The sequence below is a fragment of the Arvicola amphibius genome, chromosome 1, assembly GCF_903992535.2.
Source record: "Arvicola amphibius chromosome 1, mArvAmp1.2, whole genome shotgun sequence".
NCBI lineage: Eukaryota > Metazoa > Chordata > Mammalia > Rodentia > Cricetidae > Arvicola > Arvicola amphibius.
The window spans coordinates 172,835,197-172,856,779 of record NC_052047.1 but is presented as its reverse complement, the minus strand read 5'-3'; the positions used below and the strand labels follow the sequence as shown (position 1 = coordinate 172,856,779).

Here is a 21,583-nt window from a genome sequence, read left to right as displayed (position 1 = left end):
CAATATTTAACTGGAGTAGATGAAATAAAATCCAGACTTTGAACTGTTCACAATCAACGCATGGCCTTTCAATTTTCCGTAAACACTTGGCTCATCATGATATGCTCATTCAACTTGCCCTCCAACTGTTTTAGTCCACAGTTCCCAGTAAAGTTATGTGCTACCCAAACTCGGAATTGCTCTTGTCCTGTCGGTCATTTTTATTAGTGAAGGTCTCAACCTCAGAACTTGACAGTGAGAAGAGATGCACACACATGCGCATTTTCTCATGACCACATCCAGGCAAGCAGAGTGGAAAAGGAAGAAATGGCGAAAACAAAGATGGGTTTCTTTAGGTTGTCTAAAGGCAATTTAATATTTATGAAATGTCTCACACACGTACACACATTCTCTCTCTCTCTCTCTCTCTCTCTCTCTCTCTCTCTCTCTCTCTCTCTCTCTCTCTCTCTCTCTCTCTCTCTCTCTCTCTGTGGATCCAGTTACAAGCACTGCGTCATCCTCGAGAGATCACATGGTAATTGTTGCTATTTCAAGGATCAAGTGTCATAAAGCACCCCATCCCACTCCCTTCTTTTGGTACCATATAGCCTAGAAGAGTTTCTGTGTGATGGAGTGAGCGCAGACTCTCTGGTCTGGTCTAACCAGGCTCTCGGTGGGGTGGCGCGCTCGCATATTCTCACCAAGCGACTGGGAAAGGGGGACGAGGGAGGGGGGGTCTCAGGGGAGGAAGGGCGGCTCTAATTGGTTTCTCAATGAAAGATAATCACCTATTCCCCAGAGACGCTAGGGATTAGCACTCTGCCTCTCCTCTCCTTCCTTTTAGACGCCTCATCCTCCCCTTGGAGCTTCTAGTCCATTCAGCAGAAGCAATCGCAGGAGCGGGGCCGCACTCAGTGCTCCGGGCTGAGCGCCCCAGTCCCCAGCTCGCTGCGCTCCTCCGCTGTCCCAGCCGCCGGCGCGCCGCGGGAGGAAAAGTTTCGAGAGAGGGGGGGGATCTGGCTTAACCATAAAAAATGAGCGAACTGGAGGAAGACTTTGCGAAGATTCTCATGCTCAAGGAGGAGAGGATCAAAGAGCTGGAAAAGCGGCTGTCAGAGAAGGAGGAAGAAATTCAGGAGCTGAAGAGGAAGCTCCACAAATGCCAGTCGGTGCTGCCTGTGCCCTCCACCCACATCGGCCCGCGGACCACCCGGGCACAGGGCATCTCTGCCGAGCCTCAGACTTATAGGTCCTTCCACGACCTGCGCCAGGCGTTCCGGAAGTTCACCAAATCCGAGAGGTAGGCTCAGGGCGTCGTGGGGTAAGGGCCACTCTCTTGGCGTCCGTGGGGACTGTGCTCGGGCCGGGGGCTACGGCTCCAGGATAGCGCAGGGCGCCCCCTGCTCGCCGTGGCGGTCCGGGAAGGGGAAGTGTTTATTTTTGTTTCTGCGCATCACGTGCTGTGGTTGTCTCCGGCGGGCTGGGAAAAAGCAAGCTCTTAGCCGCCGAGACGCGCCCCCGTGGCATGGGGGTGGGGAGAAGGACCGCGGAAAGTTTGCTACCCTGCGCTCGACGGCTCGGGCTGCTGCCTCTCGGGGCGCCCACACTGGGACTGAACCCTGACCGTCCCCAGGCCTGGAGAACCTCCCCCAGGCGACCCCTGGACCCAGGCCGCGGAGTGACCTGAGGCTGGTTGGGGTCGAGTTCAGTTTAGGGACAGAGTTTGTCTGGATACAGTGAGCTTTGCCAAGAGGGCTCTGCCCGGCTTGGGGCGGACCGGGGGCTGGTCCCCACCCAATAGATCCATCCTCCAGCAAAGGATTGGGAGGGAAGGGTTATTCACAGGGTTACTGTCAGGGGAGTTGTGACGTCATCAAGAGAAGGCCACAAACCCCACCTCTGGGTGCTCATTTGCTCTGCTTCTGTTCCTTTCAGAAGCGCCACTCTTAATTGCCCTGGGCTTCGTGGAGGTTGGGTCACCTTGCACGTGAAGCAGGTTAGGAACAAATTCTCAGCCCAGTACAAGGGCAACAGCGGGTCTGTTTGCTTCAACTTCAACCTCTTCCTGAAAAAGTTTTGATAGGGAACGAAGATGAATGCTTTCTCTAGGCGGCACCTCGCTTCTCACTCTCTTCCTCCCTGGCATTTTAAGAGCCAGATTCTTCCTTTTCAAAGTTGTGTAGCTTCTCCGAGGTGTTCAGAGGAGGCTGGGTGGATTCTGGCTACAGTAGGAAGATTTTGCACTCCACACGCCGCCTTAGCGGAGAAGTCTGATCGATCGGTTGCAGCCTTAAAGCCCTGTGGACATTAGGGAGAGGAAGTGCAGACTCCAAAGCCCATTACTGGCTTTTAGTCTCTGGAAGTGCAGGGCCGAAAGTGCATTTCTCAGGATATTGAATATTCCATTAGGCGTGCCTTCATGCCCGCCTACCTCCTACCCTTTCCCTTCTCTTAGATCACTTGCTGTCTGACTTTGGGGCCCTCGGGGGACTACTACCTCCCCCTCCCCCGCCGCCCCAACACACACACTTAGCCCTCTTATTTTGAGGTTAGCCCCTCTAAAGAACAAGCCTTATCATAGGTCCTCTCTGGGCCAGTTCCAAGGCTCCCGTGTTCCTGCACCTCCACTGTACGGTACCGACCCCCGAGTGTATCGATCACAGTGTGGGCAGGCAAAACAGACAACACGGGGGTTCGAAGCTGTCAGAAGACCCAGAGCTGAGAGTGAGTGGGGATAAGCAAACAGGAATCCCCAGAAGGATACCACTTAGAAAATGCGGGCTCTCCTGAACACCGATCTCAGAGGGCTTTCAGATAGCCTGAGTCACCTTCCAGTTTTGAAGCGACACTGGTACCTTTTGGCCCAGCTTGCCTTGGAAAGCTCCTATTGCCCCGGAACGAGGCCACTCCCCTCCCACTTAGTCTGAAACTGCAGAGTTAGTCTTTGGCCTGGCCCTAGGTTGGGGAGCCACTGCAGCCCTGCCTCCGCCTGGCTGTGCATTCCGCGGCCGCTGCCCTGCCCGGCGCTCAGCAGCTGGAATCAATCTGCCCACCTCCTTAAGAAGCCACTTCATCAGCGGTCACCAGGCAGCTGCTTGCCTCCTAGGGCTGCCGGTTTGAGCTTTATCGCATTTTTGAAATTTCAGATTTCGTGTCTGGGCTGTGCCCTGAGAGTAAGAGTACTGCCTCACAACAGAAAGGAAATTCTCACCAGGGTCTGGAGAGGACCGGAGGGAGAAAACCCGCTTTCCCAGAGCCTGCCCTCCAGGCGCCAGTTTAAGACTCTCCCCGCCCCCCTTAACAAGCATTCTCAAAGAATGCGAAGTTTTTGTATCTACGAAGAGGAAATGGCTTACGCCTCGTATGAAACATCTCCCCTTTTGACCCCTCCCCCACACCCACCCCAGCGTTTTCTTATTGAAGTAGGAACTTTCATCCCATGATAGGGATTAAGGGCACCTTTATTTGTGTCTTGAACAAGTGTCTGAAGTACTTTCTTCTCCTCTCTGTCCTGATTTACACAGAATTAAGGTAAACGTTTCCCACGTGTGCGTACTTACAAGTTTTCAAAAGGGAGCATGCAGTTTATTTTCAGTAAGGTGACTCATTAGCATTTAAAGAATTTTGACAGGTATAATATATGGGCATAATATCCATTGGAATTAGGCACTCACTTAAAGGGACAGTATTAAGTTCTCAACTGCAAGACACTGGTTTAGCTAAGAGGAAAAACACTTAGAAAGGCATTTCTAAACGATGAGGGTTAATATCAAACAAGATACTCTCAGAATAAAAGAATACTTCCGGTATCTTAGGTATTTGGGTTTAGGAAGCAGATAGTTCACCTCCAGTGACATGTTGCGACTGAAACAGAAGGCTTTATTGCAAAGCTAATGTTTAATTATAATTTGAATGATAGCTATTAGTACTGAAGGTTCATTTCAAATCTTATGAGGACACTCCAGTTTTATACTGAAGAGGAAATAAATTTAATTTGAATTAGGAGTTTTTAGGAGGGAAAACTAAAGGAAGATTTTCCTATAAATTTCTGCCTTAGAGTCGGTAATCTAAAAATAATTTACACAGTAGGTAGCAAAACGTATCCTCAGCTTTTATTGCAGTGGAAGGAAACGGGAGAAATTATCTACTGCTGTAATCAACTCGGTCCAATTATCCAGATTTCCATGTGTCCACAGAGGATATAATGCTTGTTCTCCATTAAGAATGATCCAAGTATCTAAGGAATGCTTAGACGAAAATTATACCAGGGAAGAGGAAGATCTAAGCTCTCAAGCATAAGTATCAAGTGTACAGTGTGATGATCACGTTTAAACAGAGAGCATCTGACTTTATTGCAGTTCTCACTTACAGACCCCTTAAGAAATGCTCAGCAGGGATCAAGTGATTATCACCCAAAACTGCGGGCTCTTTCAGATGATGGCGATGAGATCTTAAATACTTTCGTTTTGCCAAAGAACTCCAAATATTTCCCATAGATTCCTCTGATCTGGGCTCCCTCTCTGTGTATACTTCACATCCAGAATTGCCGATTTCTCTCAATTCTTTGCCTGAAATTTTCATACACACATAAGTTCCTTATTTTGGCTGCCTCATTAACTGGTGTATACACAGGGGGACTACACACAAGTTTTAAATTAGCCGGAGCATGGGCTAGAATCAATATTAACTCGTTCCCAGAATAAGAGCAGACAGTATTCCAAAGTGGCTGGAGATATTTTTGTCTTGAATCCCTTGCTTCCTATGATGCCAGTTGATCAGCTGGGACCCAAACTTCCATGGGACATAGATACCTTGGACCAGATATCCCAGAAAACCCTTGCCGTTTGCATCTCTGATTCAATGCCATTGCAATTTGGCCTTCAGACTAAGTCAAGAGGCAAGGCCTCATTTTGATATAAACAACTTCAATAAAGTGTGTTCGGGCCTAACAATAGCTACTCACCCATTGTTCACGTTAGAAACACAGAGTTTTGAAACAATGACAAAAGGAACAATAAAGACAGCTTATCGTTCCCATCTGAACACTGTGCTAGAAACAGTGCCTCCTGTAGCAGGTCACTGTTTTACTGTAGCACATCTAAAGGGTACCCACATGTGTCAGGGAAGGAGTTTGAGGCTTCGAATCTTGTGACTTGTTTATAGACTCCCAGCTCATTACCACCACAACCAGCTTCAAACCTGAGTCCACATAATAGGTGTAGTATGGAGCCCAGGGCTAGTTCCATCTCAGTAACCAGTGAGTACCTCTCAGTGGGTAGAAAGAACGTACCATGAGCTAAACTGACCTCCTTAGAAAGGGACCAGGGGACTCTTGGAGCCATCTTATGTACCTTGGATGGGCCTGCTTAGCTGTGGAGTCCTCAGGCAGCCCTGCTTTTGTAGGATTGTTACTTAGCAATCTTTCAGCTTCCTCTTCTCCAGGCTTCTGTAGCTCAGTGTCCTGCTCCAGGATGGGATGATAAACATTAGTATTGTGAAAGGAATTAGAATTACCTTTGCCTCCTTTGGATTCTCTCTGCCTTTACTGGGCGGAGAAGGAGAGTGGCATGTGCTTACTCTTTCACATCTTAACATACCTCTATCATCAAAGAGAAACAACAATGGCTTTCTGATGAACATCGTAATAGTCTCGCAACAAACTTGGGGAGAGAACATTGATTTAGTTGACTCAGATTAACAGTATTTTGGGCAGAAGTTGAAGAGAAGGTAAGCTAATGGCATGGGATAAGACGTTTTGGCAGAACAAGCTTCTATCTTGCCACGTCTTCGAAAGGGGCAGGTTTAGCATTAGGATGTCACATGGACTTTCAGCCCACACTGTGCATGAGAGGGGTGGTTCCCTGGTGTAGCAAGGAGAAAAGTGAGCAAAGCCTTGTGGGCATGCTTATGAAAACACCTCAGAAATAGAAGGAAATTGTAGGTTTCTTGGTTGTGCATCTGTATCTGAGATGCCAAATTAATATCTTCGGCATGCCATTAATTTGCATTTCTTTAAGGAACATTTCTTAGAGCTCAGTCCTGGTTCTGGAACCAAGAATGTTTACCAGATGAGCGGCCTGTGTCAGGAGTTCCTGTTCATTTGAATCACTGATATAAACAGAGGTCAAATACTTAGATTCAACCATGTATCCATTAGAAATTTGACCCCCACAAAGCAACTTCAACCAGACCTGACAAAATAAGACATGTCCTTTCTTCTTCCTTCTTCTTGACGGAGGTCCTGTTTCCCAGTGGGCTCTTGAACTTGCTGCTCAGAGATGCTGAGAATGCTCCAAATCTTTTCTTTTGATAAGATTTCCAGGTGGTTTCATGGCTGCATAGGGTATGAATAATTATTTTTGTTTCCTATTGAGAATTTTCTTATCGGGGTTCAGAGCCAGACGTTATCAAGGTTTCTTGTAGGTTTTGGAACTTACTGTGAGCTCTGAGATAAACCAGGGATAGCATATCCTGTTTCCCAAAAGTGAAAGTTCAGAAGCTTGGGAATTGTCAGAAAGGGATATTGACCTTGACTCTGGCTTTGTTGGTGTGTTGTATTGTTTGTTCACTGATGAGAAAAGAGGAAAAAAGAAAAGAAAATGAAAGACACACGTGCACACAGACACACACACACAGATGTACGAAGTACATTTGTATGCAGACATACACCAAATTGTTGTTTGATCCTATTTCTGATTTACATTTAATATCGTGATTGTTATTATAAAGATTGTATAGGTTATCTCAAGTTCTTGTAGAAAAGATAGCTTCCTTTTTATATCTGTTGTTGTAACACAGTTCATGGTATCTTGTAGATTCTCAAATGCTTCTCTGTGTTATTGGGTGCATATTCCTATTCTGTCACCTAGCACCATATACAAGAATCGATGCTTGTCATTCTTCCTTTATCCAGTGCTCTATTTTCTCACCCCTTTCTTTGTTTTTGACTCTTCCTGAGTTGTGGGTTTCTCTTTTGGATCTGTGTCTCTAGCTTCTAGCTTGGTATCTTTGAGCTCTATCAGATCTGTTTGCTTGTAAAAGTCTCAGGACAGACACATGCAGCAAAGAGTACTTGTTCAAAAGATGGGTGTGCTTTAAAACTTGTCTATGTGCTCAGATAGGTCTGTGTGTGCATGAGTGTGCTCGTGTGTGTATGTGTAATTTGAGTTTCATAAATTAAAAAATAATATTTATATTGAAGATTCACAATGCCTTAAATAGTATTTATGTCTTTTATGTGGATTTAAGAGAGATGAGTGGTAGAACTTCTTTCCTGTTTTAATATTTTCATTCTGGAACAACAGATTCTTTTTGTGGAATGGTTAATCTCCACAGAAAGCTCTAGAGATTGTGCGCAGAGCACAATTTTGGTACATTCTGTGCTTGTAAGCATTTGAATATCATTGTGTGGGTGAATAGACTAGAAGCCTATACTGCCTTAGAGAAGCACATGATACAAAATATATATTGACTAGAAAGTTTCAAAACAATACCTGAAATTTGCCCTGTCCAAAGCGCTGGCTGAATGTGCATTCTCTCCTTGGTGCATATTTATTTGATTTATTCTTGGGAATTCATCATTAGCAGTTAATTTGTTATCCCGGTATTTGAGTTGATTTTTTTTTTTACGGAGTATGTCATATTGGTGTCGAGGTGGCAACATAGCTATGCTGATTTTAGGGCAGTGTTTCCTGGAAAGACAAGCAAACCAGCTCAGTCTAAGGTATCTACTGTAACTTACTTCAGAAGAAATTAGCTTGGCTCTTTAAGTTGCGATAGAGATGAAGCAACTCCAGCTGCTAAATCCTCCGTTACACTTGCTGCAAATTAAGACTCTCTTGTGTGTATCGTCTAATTTAGCCAGAACTTCAAAATATATTTTAAATTCCTGGATCTGTCTTCCTTTGAGCACTCAGACCTCAAAATGCTACAAAAATACCGTTCTAAAACCCTTCAGGGTTCCTAAAAATATTTGTGTGTTTGCCTTTCACAAATATTCCTGGGTCTGTTTATTCAATGATATGGTGCTATGATTGTCTAACAAGCAGCTCGAAAGCCTTTGGGTAAACGTTAGTGTTTTTCCTGATGCCTCTCATTGCCCACACAGTGTAGATGAAACTCACTTCATGGATTACACAGTCACCAAAGGACTTGTTTGCGTGTGCCAGAAATTCTGAAAATAGAAAATTCTTTTATATCTTAGGCTGTAAACCCTTGAGTAGAAACCAGGTCTGTTTACAGGAAAAATTCCAACCAAATAAAACCCGCAATTTACCATGCTTATCCCTCCCGTGAACTACGTCTCAGAGAAAAGGTATATCTTGAATATATTAAAAACAAATGAAAGGAGCTTGTGTCGGCCAGGGTAAAATCACTTTTTATTCAATGGTCGGTCCGTGTAGAGAGTACGATGACTCTCAAATACTCACCCTGGCATCCCCTCTTAGCCCAGCAGATTTCAACTGTGGCATCACAACAAAATGGTTTGTATTTCATTGATTATAAGGTTAAAATGAATAAAGGACCTTTTTTTAAAAAAAAATCAAAATTCATGAATTATTTGTTTCTTAAAAACCAAGGCTGAGTGCATGCCAAGGCATTTCCCCAGGGAAAGCCATCCACTCTGGTTCCAGTTGGCTTCCTAGATGGGAGGCTTACAAATGTATGGCAGGAAATGACATGTAATCCGCAGATGGCCTTGTCTTTCCACAGGAGTGTGCTGCACATGGGGATATCATCTGTCTTGTGAGTCACTGCAGAAAAAAAAAAAAAAAAAACCTAAGAGCCCCTCATGAGATCTAGGGTTCCGAAAACTCAGCTTCTTGACTCTGTGACTCTCGCTAAGCTGTGTCTTTATAAACGAAGGTGCTACATTCCCTAGGCTCAGCTTTGCGCTTACAGGTCAAAGCGGTGTCCGCAAGCTACGATGTTCATGTTATCGGTGGCCTAGGTAGGTGTCTAAGTGTGTACAGTGAACTTATTTTATGTTAGTAGTCAGGATTTAATAAATGCTGAGAGAAAGCGTTTGACTAACACACAGGATCCACGTTGCGTAGCTACATTGCTTAAAATAAACTGAGGTTTAAGGCTTCGCAGACTTTCTAAAGTAGAGAAGGGCCGGCTGTGTATAACATGAATACGTCCATACAGAGATTTCGGAGCTATTATTTTAAAGTCTTCCCCCCCACACACAAGAAATGGAACGTTGTTTTCATATTTGTTATTTTGCTTGCTCAAACCATGTTTTAAAGGATTCTGGGTTCTCTCTGTACCCGTCTTTAGATATTTTACATAGTTGTCTCTCAAGAGCTTCAGAGGAATTGAATTGGGGACGTGGAATTAGAATCGTTCGTTAGCTTTTATGAAATACACTCTTTAAGTCAGTTTAGTTAAGAGTTACATTAACACGACCCAAGAAAAACATCTGAGTTCCCTTCAGATTTATAACTTTATTCCACAACAGATCATAAATTTCCAAACAGCAAATCCCAGAAATAATTATGGAGGCCGACGCCTGTTCCCACCCCTCACCCCCACCCTGCCAGCCTGGATCTCGGGGATCTGGTTTTCTGGTGTGGGTCCACAGTGCTGGATCTACTCCTGCTTGCTCTTGTTTTGGAGGGTGGGTACGCATGGATATATATATTTGGTGTTTTCGTTTTGTTTTTTTCCCCCCGGACAGGGCATGGATATTTAAAGTAAAACAAGGAAATGTGTTAGATGCAGGAAGAAATGTACAAAGCTATCCTGTATTCTAAAGAATGCTTCAGGTCATCTGCTCACCCATATAAGAGAGGGAGGCCTTCAGGTTTAAAGACTGTGAAACAGAAACGAAGATAAAGGCTTGGGAAGGAGAAAGGATAGTTAATGAGAGCGCTATTTCAGCTGTCGCCACTAGATGGCAGTAGAAGTATATTTAATAGTTGGAACCCACTAGTAGTGTATCAAGACCTTTGGGTGATGGTTAAAATGTATCTTCAAAGACATAACTTTCTTAGTAATAGGATTCAAGTTTGGAAAATGTGTGATGGATCACATATTGACCTCTGTTTTTCTTCTCAGTGAGGATTCGAGGGCCTGTGTTTCAAATACCAAGTGGATTGTTCTCCAGGGGTTGTCTTGAAGAAAAGACAGCTTGCGTGAAGAGTTCTTTGAACATTAATGTCACCTGAGGGACATGTCTATACGCCTCTGAGGCAATCTAAATATTTCATGGACAGTTAAGACTGGTCTAAAATGTATGGATATTTGAGGAGATAAATAGAACTCCCTTCCCCCAACACACACACACACACACACACACACACACACACACACACACCTCCCATGGGAAAATCAAAAAGAAAATTATTATAAGAAAAATTAGATCATGTAATAGGCAGTTCATCTGTAATATACTTAAATAACAATATAGCAAACGATATAGTTTGAGGTCTCCAGTTAATGTGATTTTTATATATGCGGATGTTTAAATATTTAGAAAATTGTTTTTGTGAGGTGTCCTAAGTATAAAATCCTTTTCAGTTTGGGACATAAAAAAACTGGGGGTTGTTTTGCCTGCCTGCCACTGAAGGATGCATTGTGGATCATGTCTAGCAGTCTGTAAGATTGTCAATCAATATTCCCTTGGAAAAGAGCCGTTCAGTCTTCCTGTAAAAGGCTATTTCACTCACTCTGTGACTGACCTCTTGTCATGTGAGCCCCCCAGGGACCTTGACGTAGTCTTGCTGCTGGCTGGTATCAGGCTCAGAGAAAGGTGCCTTAAGGGGAGGGGCAGGGTGTCTGTCTTGGTGAGATTCAATAGCCAAAGGGGGTTGTACTTTTGGTAAAAAGCAATTCGGTTTAGAATTAATGCTTTTATTTAGTCTTTTAAACTGGCCACCTTCCTCACAGCTGTGTTGGCTAGTTTTTTTTTTTTTTTTAGAAGTAAGTGATTTTATTTTTTTTCACTTTTGTATTTTCTTTTTTTTTAATTAGGGAGAATAAAACAAGCAAAAAAACCTTTAAAGTGGTGAGCATTTTGATGCCCTAGTTGATAGCAAACTGTCCTTGTAAAACGTGTTTTAGAATTATGTGATACACTGTTTATATATCAAAATGTTTCTCAGGCCAGTAATTTATATTGTTCCTAGGTTACAGACAGAAACTTTTAGCAAGTCTGTGGTTGCAGAGAGAATGAAGTGTAGATCCAGTTGAGGGCTTTCTTCCTGGTGTGGGCAGGGTGAAGCAGAAATTACCCTGCCTGTTGCTATACACAGCGAAGCAGGCCGCAAACAGCAAGCAGGCATTTACAACCCTTACCCTCCCCCCAACTTTCCCTTTGTTATCTCTGCAAAGCAAATTCCTGAAGTTTAACAGCGGGGTTTGAGGTATCCTGCCTTGAAAGTCTCTGGTTATCTAGCCTTACAGTCTGTCTGCTGGATATTAGGAAGGCAGTGTACTTAAGATAGGGCAGGCCGGCAGCACTGTGGCCATTCAGATATTAAAGGAATTAGAGGGCAAATGACATCTTTTGTGTGTGTGTGTGTGTGTGTGTGTGTGTAGTGCTGTATCATGCTTACCATTCTAAGAATCTCATCATGCCTTCTCAATAACTAAGGGCAAAGGCTACACCTCAAATTTGTTGGTTATAATCTTTGAATTTGTCTCTTTCCTCACTTGCTTCAATTATACAAATGATGCATGCTACTTGTCAGACATAACACACACACACAACTAATCTCTGTAGGCTTTTCTACTTGTCCTACAGTAGAGAGCCAGTGTTGAACTTAGATGTGTTTGTGCAAACCTTTGCATGGGAAGAGAACTCTCTGTTTTGGAGCCATGGTTTAGAAATTTGTTTGTTTCCATAAAGTAAAATCATTCCTTTGTATACTATTCTTTTTGTGATTAATTACAGTACCTAGGCCTTTTGTCAAATCACCAAGTCTTCCTCATATCCATATATTACCCCCTCTGTTCCCATACCTTAACTCAGTTGGTAGTTTCTGCTTATTTTATATTTTTTGGTGGTGCTGTTGGGAGCAGCAGTGATGATGGAACTAATATTCTTGTAGACAGCTTTGGAAAGGAAGTTTATTTATAGATGGGATGAATGCCAAAGAGCGAGAGTGGCAAGTCAAACACTGTACATTTTCAGCCCAGCTCTTGAAATTCATATGAGAATATGTGTGCTTGGTGAGTGAGAGAAATGATCTATATCTCTGTTCACTCAAAAGCAAAAGGCATGATGGTAGCGTCAGCAAATTAAACCTTTACCCATTAAGACAGTTTTTGAAAAAGACATCGTTTCTACAACCATCATAGAAACATGGGCCAGGTCTGATGTAATTTCGACGTGAGTTATAGTTACAGGAACATACTCCTCTGAAAGCCACATTTTCCACGTCCCTTTCCTTTTCAGAGTTACACATCCGTATTGCATGGACGCCTTTCTGTGTGTTTTTATAAATTAAGGAAAAACCCAAAGTCCCTAGGACATGACTTTGAAAGCAAGGCTGCGATTGCTCTTATGACAAAGGCATTGTGTAGAAATCACAGTGATTTGCTTTTCTTTGTATCAGAATAAAATGGTGAAATTTGAAGGGCTCTGACGAACAGGCTCTCCCACTTGGGAAAATAACAAATTCCAAGTCTCTCAGCTGCATTTTTTTTTTCTTTTCGAAAACTAGTGGGAAGATTTGGACATATATGGTATTGGAGTCACTGAGCACAGCTTACTTTTTATAGGCTAGCATTTCCATTACAGCCTGTCCTCCCTCCCCCCTCCCCCACTCCCCTCTCTCTGTCATTGTTGAGATATGGAACTAGATTTGCTGAAAGGTGTGTTTGCAAGGGTTTATTGCATCTCAGTCCAATAATCTTAAAGATAATCAGCATTAAGCTTCAATTTTTATTATATTTAGTTATTTGTTATGTATTTATTGTGTCATGTGTCAGCATACATGTGGCATGGGCACATGTGGGTGTCGGAGGACAGTTTTTAGCAGTTAATTCTCTTCTTCTATCATTTGGGTTCCAGTGTCAGAATTCAGGTTGGTAGTCTTGGAGACAAGTGCCATAATGCCATTACCTGCCGAGTCATCTCCTGTGCCCAATAATAAGGTTAAAGTAAGAGAAAGAAATTCTGGAAGGGTAGACAGAGGAGAAATTTTAACTCAGCCTAACCCAGGAGTAGATGTGATCAATAAACTACTGTCTTGATGTTCACAGACTTGAATGCTCTCACATATGGATTGTGAGACTTTGGACAAAATGCTTCATCTCCTTAAAGTTAATTTTGATATCTTTGCAAAAATATGTACACAAGCTTATTTCCTATAGGGTTTGTAAGCAAATACCAGTCCAGGGCTGTTTGTGACTGCTGAAGATGACGGGCATAAAGCTCCCGGTCAAATCTCTAGCAATTGCGGAATAAAAACCTTTCCAACAAGCTGCTTCTAGAAGCTCCGACTTGAAAAGGATTTTAGGAAATATCCTTTTCAATCTTTTTTTTTTTTTTTTTTTTTTGAAAACAAGAAAGTTCCAGAGGAGAAATCAAAAATCCAGAGGTTCTGAAAAATTCTGATTTGCCAACCACAAAGGCTTGTTAGTGACCGGAACTGAGACTACATCCCAGGTCCCTTAGGTACCATATACTCCCCCACTTAGACACTTAGACTGTATCTTAAATATAAGCCTGAAACAAGGACAAGGAGGCATATGTAAAATGAAACAGGACAAGTAGACATGACAAGGTAAGGCATGGTAAGCATGTTCTAATCAAATGTAGACCATGTGCATATGATCTGGCTTACTGACACAAATGGCATGTGCCATGGACTGTCCTTAGCACCCCCCCCCCCACTCCCCCTACCCCAATTCCCCCTCCTCACTTCTTGAAGATTCCAGGCGTAAGAAGAGTATTGCCCTGCCTGGCTCATGAGGGCTAATAGTAAGGCAGGGACTCTGAGTGGACATCAGATTCAGGGCGTACATGGAAGCATTGGAAGAACTGCTCCGAGTGGGCGACCTGTACATCAGGGACACGACTGTGGTGACGCTGTGAACAGTTTTGCACGTGGCCTTTCATGCTTGGCTCCCTGTGTTCCAGCACTGTCCTTCTTCCTCTCATTATCTACGTTCGGGCTTGCCTTGCCTTGCCAGTTGCATTGCAGGCTTGACAAATAGAAAGGAAGCCTTGTGGACATCACCATAGCACAGCAGATTCCTGTCTCCATACCCAAGAGCCACAGGGAATCCATATCTCTAGTTCACATTAAACTGTGCCTGTGAGAGTTTCCAGTGCCCGCTTGCTGTTAGAGACTAGTGTTTGTTTGTTTGTTGTTTTTAAAATTATATTTGAGGTTTTTCCATGTGAACAAATATTATTCGAGATTTTATTTCTCCCAGGGCAGTCTGGTCAGTTACTTTGTAGAAAGACATATGAAGCGTTTTAGAGGTCAAAAGATGTTCTGTGCTCTTAATCTGATGTTGTCATACAAAAACACCTCGAAAGCCTCCGCCTCTTCAGTTAAGAAGCCTCCCCCGGTTGTTGACAGGCTCAGATGAGCTCATGTGTGTGGAGGATTTAGCTGAGTGCCTGGTACAGTGTGGTCATTCAGTAAATGCAGCTCTTACTGTTATTGGTTGCTCTTTCTGACCTCACTGGCCAAATATATAAGGTGCTTTTAACTCTGTGCCAGGAATGGAGCCATGCATATTCTTCCCATATTTCTCAGCCCACACTTGGAGCTGCTTCTGCTCACTGGAATCCTTCTGACCCTGTTTTAGAAGTCATTTTGGGAGTCACAGATGGCTCTCTGGCACGGGCCATATTTAGGACTTACTTGGTTTTCATTTCCATCCACAGAAGAGTCTGTTTCTCTGCACACACTTCACACTCCCTCCTTCTCAACATAGCTTCTTACAAACTATGTCATTCTAGGAAAGAATTCTAGAGGCTCATAGATAAGCTAACAGACTTAGCTGTGTTAGGACCCCCTCTGCGGCTATGGGCTTTCTGAGCCGAATAAACATGATTTTCAAGTATAGTTTGCCAGAATGATTCAGCATCTGCATGGCCGATCTTTTGTAGACAATTAGTTTGCAAAATCGTAACCAGTTAATTTCTTTGGTTTGTTTCCCCTTTCTTCTTCTCCCTCTTCCTCTACCTCCTTCTTGCCATGCAAGTTAAGTTTTCAGTATAAACAGAGTGCAGTTATACACAATAATGGAAATCAGTGTGTTAAATGCCACATTAATAAGGATTGCATCATAAGATATACTCATTCCCTACGAGCGCCTAGAGGATGCATTATAGTGTTCTTTTCCCTTTAGGCAATACACACACATGAATACAGAGGCGAAGAGATGGAGCTGTGGAATTACAAAGGCCTGGATTTCAAGCTTCTGCTAGCTTGCATTAGTTTATCGTGTTCAATGTCTTCAAGTTAGCTTCACCTCTGTAAAGGAGGATAAGAACCCCCCACTCCAAACTGGCACTGTGCTGAGAACCCAAAGCAAGCATGAAGTAAAAGATAGCCACTACTTTTGTAATTTCCAGGCTCATGAGCTAGACAAGGATTCAGGCTTGTTCCCATGTCGGGGAAGTGATTCTGAAGGAATTTTTAGTTGGTATAATATGGGAATATAAGAGAAAATATAGGAATATAAGAACTATGAATGAAGGATTAAGAATGTGCTCAGAGTAGGTGCTTATTTGTCTCAGTTAATCTGTCTGGGAGTGTCCACAGTCCCATGGCACTCTGCTGTGTTTCATTATTTACCACGATTTTAGGAGCTCTGTACACATGAGAAGACAGAGTTCGAATACACGACGGGACAGGCTAACACTCACTGGAGCAGGAATGCTGGGCTCTCAGGCTCTGCCGCCAATACTCCACAGCAGGTGTGCGGGGAGAAATGGGGAGACAGAAGGCAGCGTGAAGACCTTCTGGACCTTTCCAAAACTGTAGTGTGCATGAAACTACTGATTGCATCCAAAGGCCCAGGCCTCATTTCCAAGGGGAAATTCAGATCCCCCAAAATGTGTTCCTGGCCTCCTGAGTGAGACACATCTCTAGCAATGTCCGGACAAGGTGTGTGTCTATAGGTGCTATTTCCTAGGGCCAGTGAGCCTAAATTAGCTCAAAAATAAAAGAATTCGTTTGTACTTTTCATAGTTCTGGGGACGAGTAGTTCAAATTCAAGGTGTTGGCAGTCTTCCCTGAAGACTGATGCGGAGGCTCTTTTCCCTCTCTGAACGGTTACTGAAGGTGTCTGCCCCTGTGACTTGTGTGCACCCATTCCGCTCTCAGCATCACTTTTGTGCAGTTGTCCTCTGCAGTGGCTGTGTCTACGTTTCTCACTTATCACGAAAGTACAACTGTACCGTTGTGTTTATTACATCTGTGAGAACCCTGTTTTCAAGTACATTCCAGTTTACAAGCACCGGGTGGGTGTGAACCTCCGGTATTTAACTCACTACACTGTAGAGTATGCATCTGTCTCCCATCTCACCCCCAGTGCAAAGCTCTGACTAAATTCTTGAGTCTGCCGGGTCCCATGGAAAAGAGATGGGGGAGGGGGACGAACAACACATGTCCACACTGATGGCGGAAGGTTTGCTGAGATTTTTCTCGCCTTGCAGGGCGTTTCCACCTGCCTTTCCCACTCCCCTCAGCTCCTGGATTTTCCAAGGCTACGGTGTAAACTGATAGTCTGTTGGTCAGACGAAGCCAAACTTTGTTTGAGAGTGAGAAGTGACTAATAGTTTTCATTAATGTACACCGATCCTTTCTGTCTTAGAGGAAGAGAAACAACATTTCAATGCTTTAGTTCCCTATGCTTTTCATGAATTATTTCTTTATGGTTGCCAGGATCTCATGAAAACAATAAATAAACTTAAGCATTGTTAACATAAATACTAATTGAGAAAAGCGTTAAGTCAATTAAAGTTACACATTCTGTAAGACCAGGTTATACTTAGGAGCAAATGGTTTTTCAGTTGTTGTTTTATGTATTTAAAAGTAGAAGTTAGGCAGTTTTCCCACTTTTACCCCACGTTAAGATGTACACACACTTTATTATGTAGCCACGGTATTTTATTAGCTCAGGCATTTCTATTACACCATACCCCAAGACCATAAAGCACTCAACTATATAAGAGAAGTTTAACAATATGAACTAGTTAAATAGTATAATTGGCAGTTTACTTGTATATAAAATAAGTTATATAACAAAGTCCAGATGTCATCTAAAAATGTAATTAAAATTGTGATAGTATGTATTTATTTGAGGGACATGTATTCAATTAATTAATCAATTATCTCAATAGTACTAAGGATCCAATCCATGGCCTACTGCTCTGCTACTGAGCTACACCACCTTTTGTTTTGAGACAAGATCTCACTAAGTTCCCAAGGGTGGCCTTGAACCTGTGATCTTTTCTATCACAGCCTCTGGAGAACCTGGAATGACAGGGTTTCTCTGTAGCTTTGGAGCCTGTCCTGGAACTAGCTCTTGTAGACCAGGCTGACTTCGAACTCACAGAGATCTGTCTGTCTCTGCCTCCTGAGAGCAGGGGTTAACGGCTTGTGCCCCCACAGCCCAGCCGGCTAATTCTTTCTGTATGTGCATGTATGACTATGTATGTGCTGTGTTGCAATTGCTCATGTGTGTGTGCAGAACAAAGGTCAACTCGGGTGTTTCCTCTATTGCTCTCCACTTTATTTTTTGGGATAAGATCTCTCATTGCGCCTGGAACACATTATTTCAGATAACATGTCTGGCTCATGAGCCCTTGGTATCTACCTGTCTCTGTCTCCCCAGTGCTGATTACCTTCATGCCCTCCAGTGCATATCATGTGGCTGCTGAGGGTTTGAACTCAGTGCCTTGAGCTTGTGAAGCAAGTACTTTAACCACTGAACCATCTCTCCAACATGTCACTAAATAGTAATACTAATCAATATATACCCAAAGGCCTGGATTTTAAAGAACAGCTTTGCTTTCCATGATGGACAGAAAGTATTTAGAATGCACTGTCCTGTATGATCTTGTTGAAGCTCTTTGTTAAAAGAATCTGTCAGAGCCCAGATTCTTGCTACTGTTGTCTTTATTTTGTCCTTGTTTACTCCCAGATGTCTGCTATCAGAGTTTTTTTAAACATTGCCTTCTCACTGCCATGAATATCTTAGGAGTAATTCAAATAGCTGTTTTATTTCTATCAAACCTTTATTGAAAATACCCAAATGTCTATGTGGGTGAGAGGGAGGGTCAGCAAAGGGGGAGGGCTCCAATCAGGAAAGGTTACTGCTCATGTTGTGTGAACTTTCAGGGGCTTTCTTTGGTGCCACGTTGTTTTCAGGTAGCTTGAAAGGGAGATGTAGAATTCTAGGAAGCAAGTGAAGCAGTCAATTCCACTCCCCAGCATGTCTTTGGCTCTGTTTCATATTGGCTTAATGCCACTTATTTGTGTGCTGATATAAAGGGCATCTCTCTTACATTTGCAGAAGGCCAGATGCTGTGAGGGTTGGATATAATGTTGGGGGAAAAGAATTCAGATTCCAAAAGGTCATGATTGGCAAGGACAGTGGGTTAGAGCCAAATACATGCAACAATTTCCTTTCATAATACATAATTTCCCATGGGTAACTTATCTGCACATATAATTGTTTAAACTTTATATATATATATATGTATCTATATATGTACAATCTGTACATAGTACTCTAAGTATAATACAAAAAGAAAGCAATTGGAAATGATACACAATAAAATGGCACGTTATAGTATATATATTATATATTTATAAATAATATACAGTATATATAGTATATAGGTTGGCGATTATCACCAGAAAAGAAGCAGGCAGCAAGCTTAACTGAAGACAGAAAAAATGCGTGTTTCTTTTGCTGACATCATTTTATGCAACAGAGAAACAGAGTTTTTGAAACTCACCTGAAGTCTTGGCCACTCTCATATTGGCCACTGGTTCTATCCCTGCCAAGTGGCTCTATTTTCTAAAGTAGTTACCAATTATCTGGAAAGTTTCTAGCGAAGCCAAGTCCTCTTGTCTCTCAAGTTACATGGTAGTTGCATTCCCAGCAAATTTAAGACAATTTAAGTTCATGCAAAAATAAACACATCAGTTACATGTAAAACGGATTTAAGGTTTAGGTTTTGATGGTTATGCATGTTTTTCTCCTGTCTGAATGTCCGTAGGGTTTTTGAAATTGTGTGGATTGTGGAATAATTCATTAGTGTGCAGAATTCTGTGGATTTTAGGAGAAAGATAGCTGGAAGACAATCTCGATCTTTTAAATTCCCACCAGGGGGCAGTGTAGCCCCCATTGAAAGTCATTGGGTAAACTTTTAACTTGGTAACTGGACATTTTAGGTGAGATAATTTCTCTCTCTCTCTCTCTCTCTCTCTCTCTCTCTCTCTCTCTCTCTGTGTGTGTGTGTGTGTGTGTGTGTGTGTGTGTGTGTGTGTGTTGTCAGCATCTTAAAGTCTACTCATGAAATGTCAGTAACCAAAATGTCTCCAGATACTACCAATTATTCCTGGGGTCCCAGAAAAATCCACCCACAACTGAGATCACTGAGCTGAATGCAAATATTTTAAATGGTGAATTACTAAACAAAAATTTCCCTATGTGATTTGAAGAAAACTTCATAATTAGAAATGACCTCATAGAAACATTTGAAATGCATTTAAGCATAAACCTGTAGGTCATCTGTGAATCAATCAGGAGACATGGTTACTAAAGGTTGTTGCTCTCTGATTCCACCAATCCATGAAAGTATTTAAATGTCTGTTCATTTATTCCGTAAACTGTCTGTGGCCATTTCAAGAAAAGTGCAAGATATAAGATTATTTCCTTGTGATTAGTCAGGGGAACACAGACAGCCATAGTATTTCTATATTTGAGCAAAGGTGTTGAATGCCTTCTGCATGGTTTCTGGAGGCAGTGTGAAGACAGATGGTTGTAAAGGGATTTCCAGTTGGAGAGAGAAAGAGAGAGAGAGAAAGAGAGAGAGAGAGAGAGAGAGAGAGAGAGAGAGAGAGAGAGAATATGTTTTCCATAGGCCTTGCACCACCCATGTCTGTACACAGTGGCTGAGAAGCTGACACTGACATTCAGAATGAAAGCTCATACTTACAGCATATTTAAGAGTCCATTCGCTCATCCAGCAAGTACTTTGTGTCCACTTTGTGCCAATGATTACTCTGGCTATTGAAGGTGTGGTGGTCCTAGGCATAAGAAACCTCTAGTCTAGTGATAAAAAATAAAACAATAAATGAGGAGACACACTTCAAAGTACAACTGTCGAACTGTGTTGGATTCTAGGATGAAGACACATTGAAAGGTAATAGAAGAAAATAAAAGGAAAAACCTGTTTGACATGTGATATAGTTGGGAGTAAACAGATTGCTACTAGACCTAAGGGTGAGAAATAGATTGTTGTGACGTCAAGAAGAATAGTCTCGTAGAATGTGAGCTAAGGACAGACAGAGAAGAGATACTGGTTTGTTGGAGAAACTGAAGGAAGGAAGTTCTCTGGGATCTTGGTCGGAGAGACTGGCATACGTCAAATTTTTAAACTCTGCAGACTCTAGCTCATAGGAAGTCAGTGAAGCTAAGCATAGCCAAGAACATGGGTCACAGGTCGAAAGGGCCTGGGTTCAACTAATTTTCTTTAAATTTTTCTTTTATTTGCAAAATGAGTTACCAAAAACACATGCCTTGGAATCCAACATGTTACCTTTGGAAAGTTCTAGAACTGGACTTAGCTTTGTAAATGTGAGCTGCTTCTTATTGCCCACCACTGGCTCTGGAGATTGTGTTAAAAAGTTTGGGTTTTATCCTAAGAAGATTAAGCCACAGAGGAACTTCTTGGCTTTAGAAAAATCCTAAACCAGAATTAATGTGAACCCAAGAAGAAAACAGGTATAATTATTTATCTTCAAGTGTTGAATATAACCTCTCTAACAAGTGGATTCAATTATAAATGCTAAACCCTTTGTTCCCTCCAAATCCTCCTTTTGGATGCCTTGAGTCATTGACAAAAACATAGGGGCTACTCAATGGTTGAGCAATATTTGTTTAAATCATCTTAGTTAATGGCCCTCACCTGTGCAGGGAGCGTTCCTTGGATAATGACAAAAACCTGAGTCTTGTAGCATGCGTGTATGGATCAAAATAGAAAGGGCACTTTAGATATCCCTAAGCACCTTGGAACCATGAAGAACCTTAATTTCTTTTGGCTGCACCCATGGAAAATCTGTGTTGCTGAGGTTCTTTCGGGCTGCATGCTAGGTACTGTGGCCTCCTTTCTTCCTGCGTGCTTTGAGCTTTGCTCCGGAGTTTTCTACACCATTGTCTGATAGAAGTGGCCAGGGCTTTAGGCCTATTGATCCCCGCTGATGGGACACAATGTTCCTCCTTCCAGGAGCCACTGCTGTGTGCAGCTTGCTTCTTTTTTCATTTTGCGCATGCCGCAGAGGACTCTATCACTTTCTCATCATGTCAGCCGGTGGAAGCTGATGTTATCTTTATTTTTATGAACTAGCTGTCTGTAGTAGCCTGGTGGGAAGGATAATCATCCCTTAAAGTAGTA

General features: G+C 42.6%; 1 protein-coding gene across 1 annotated transcript in view; it reads left to right on the top strand.

Moving 5' to 3' along the window:
* The first annotated feature begins 741 nt into the window (after positions 1 to 741).
* Prkg1 (protein kinase cGMP-dependent 1) overlaps positions 742 to 21,583 on the top strand; it is a 1,221,673-nt gene continuing 1,200,831 nt past the window's right edge. Inside the window, exon 1 of the mRNA XM_038325478.1 lies at positions 742 to 1,279. Within this exon, the coding sequence (XP_038181406.1) occupies positions 1,014 to 1,279 (266 nt within the window). The 5' untranslated portion in view covers positions 742 to 1,013. The remainder of the gene's footprint in view (positions 1,280 to 21,583) is intronic.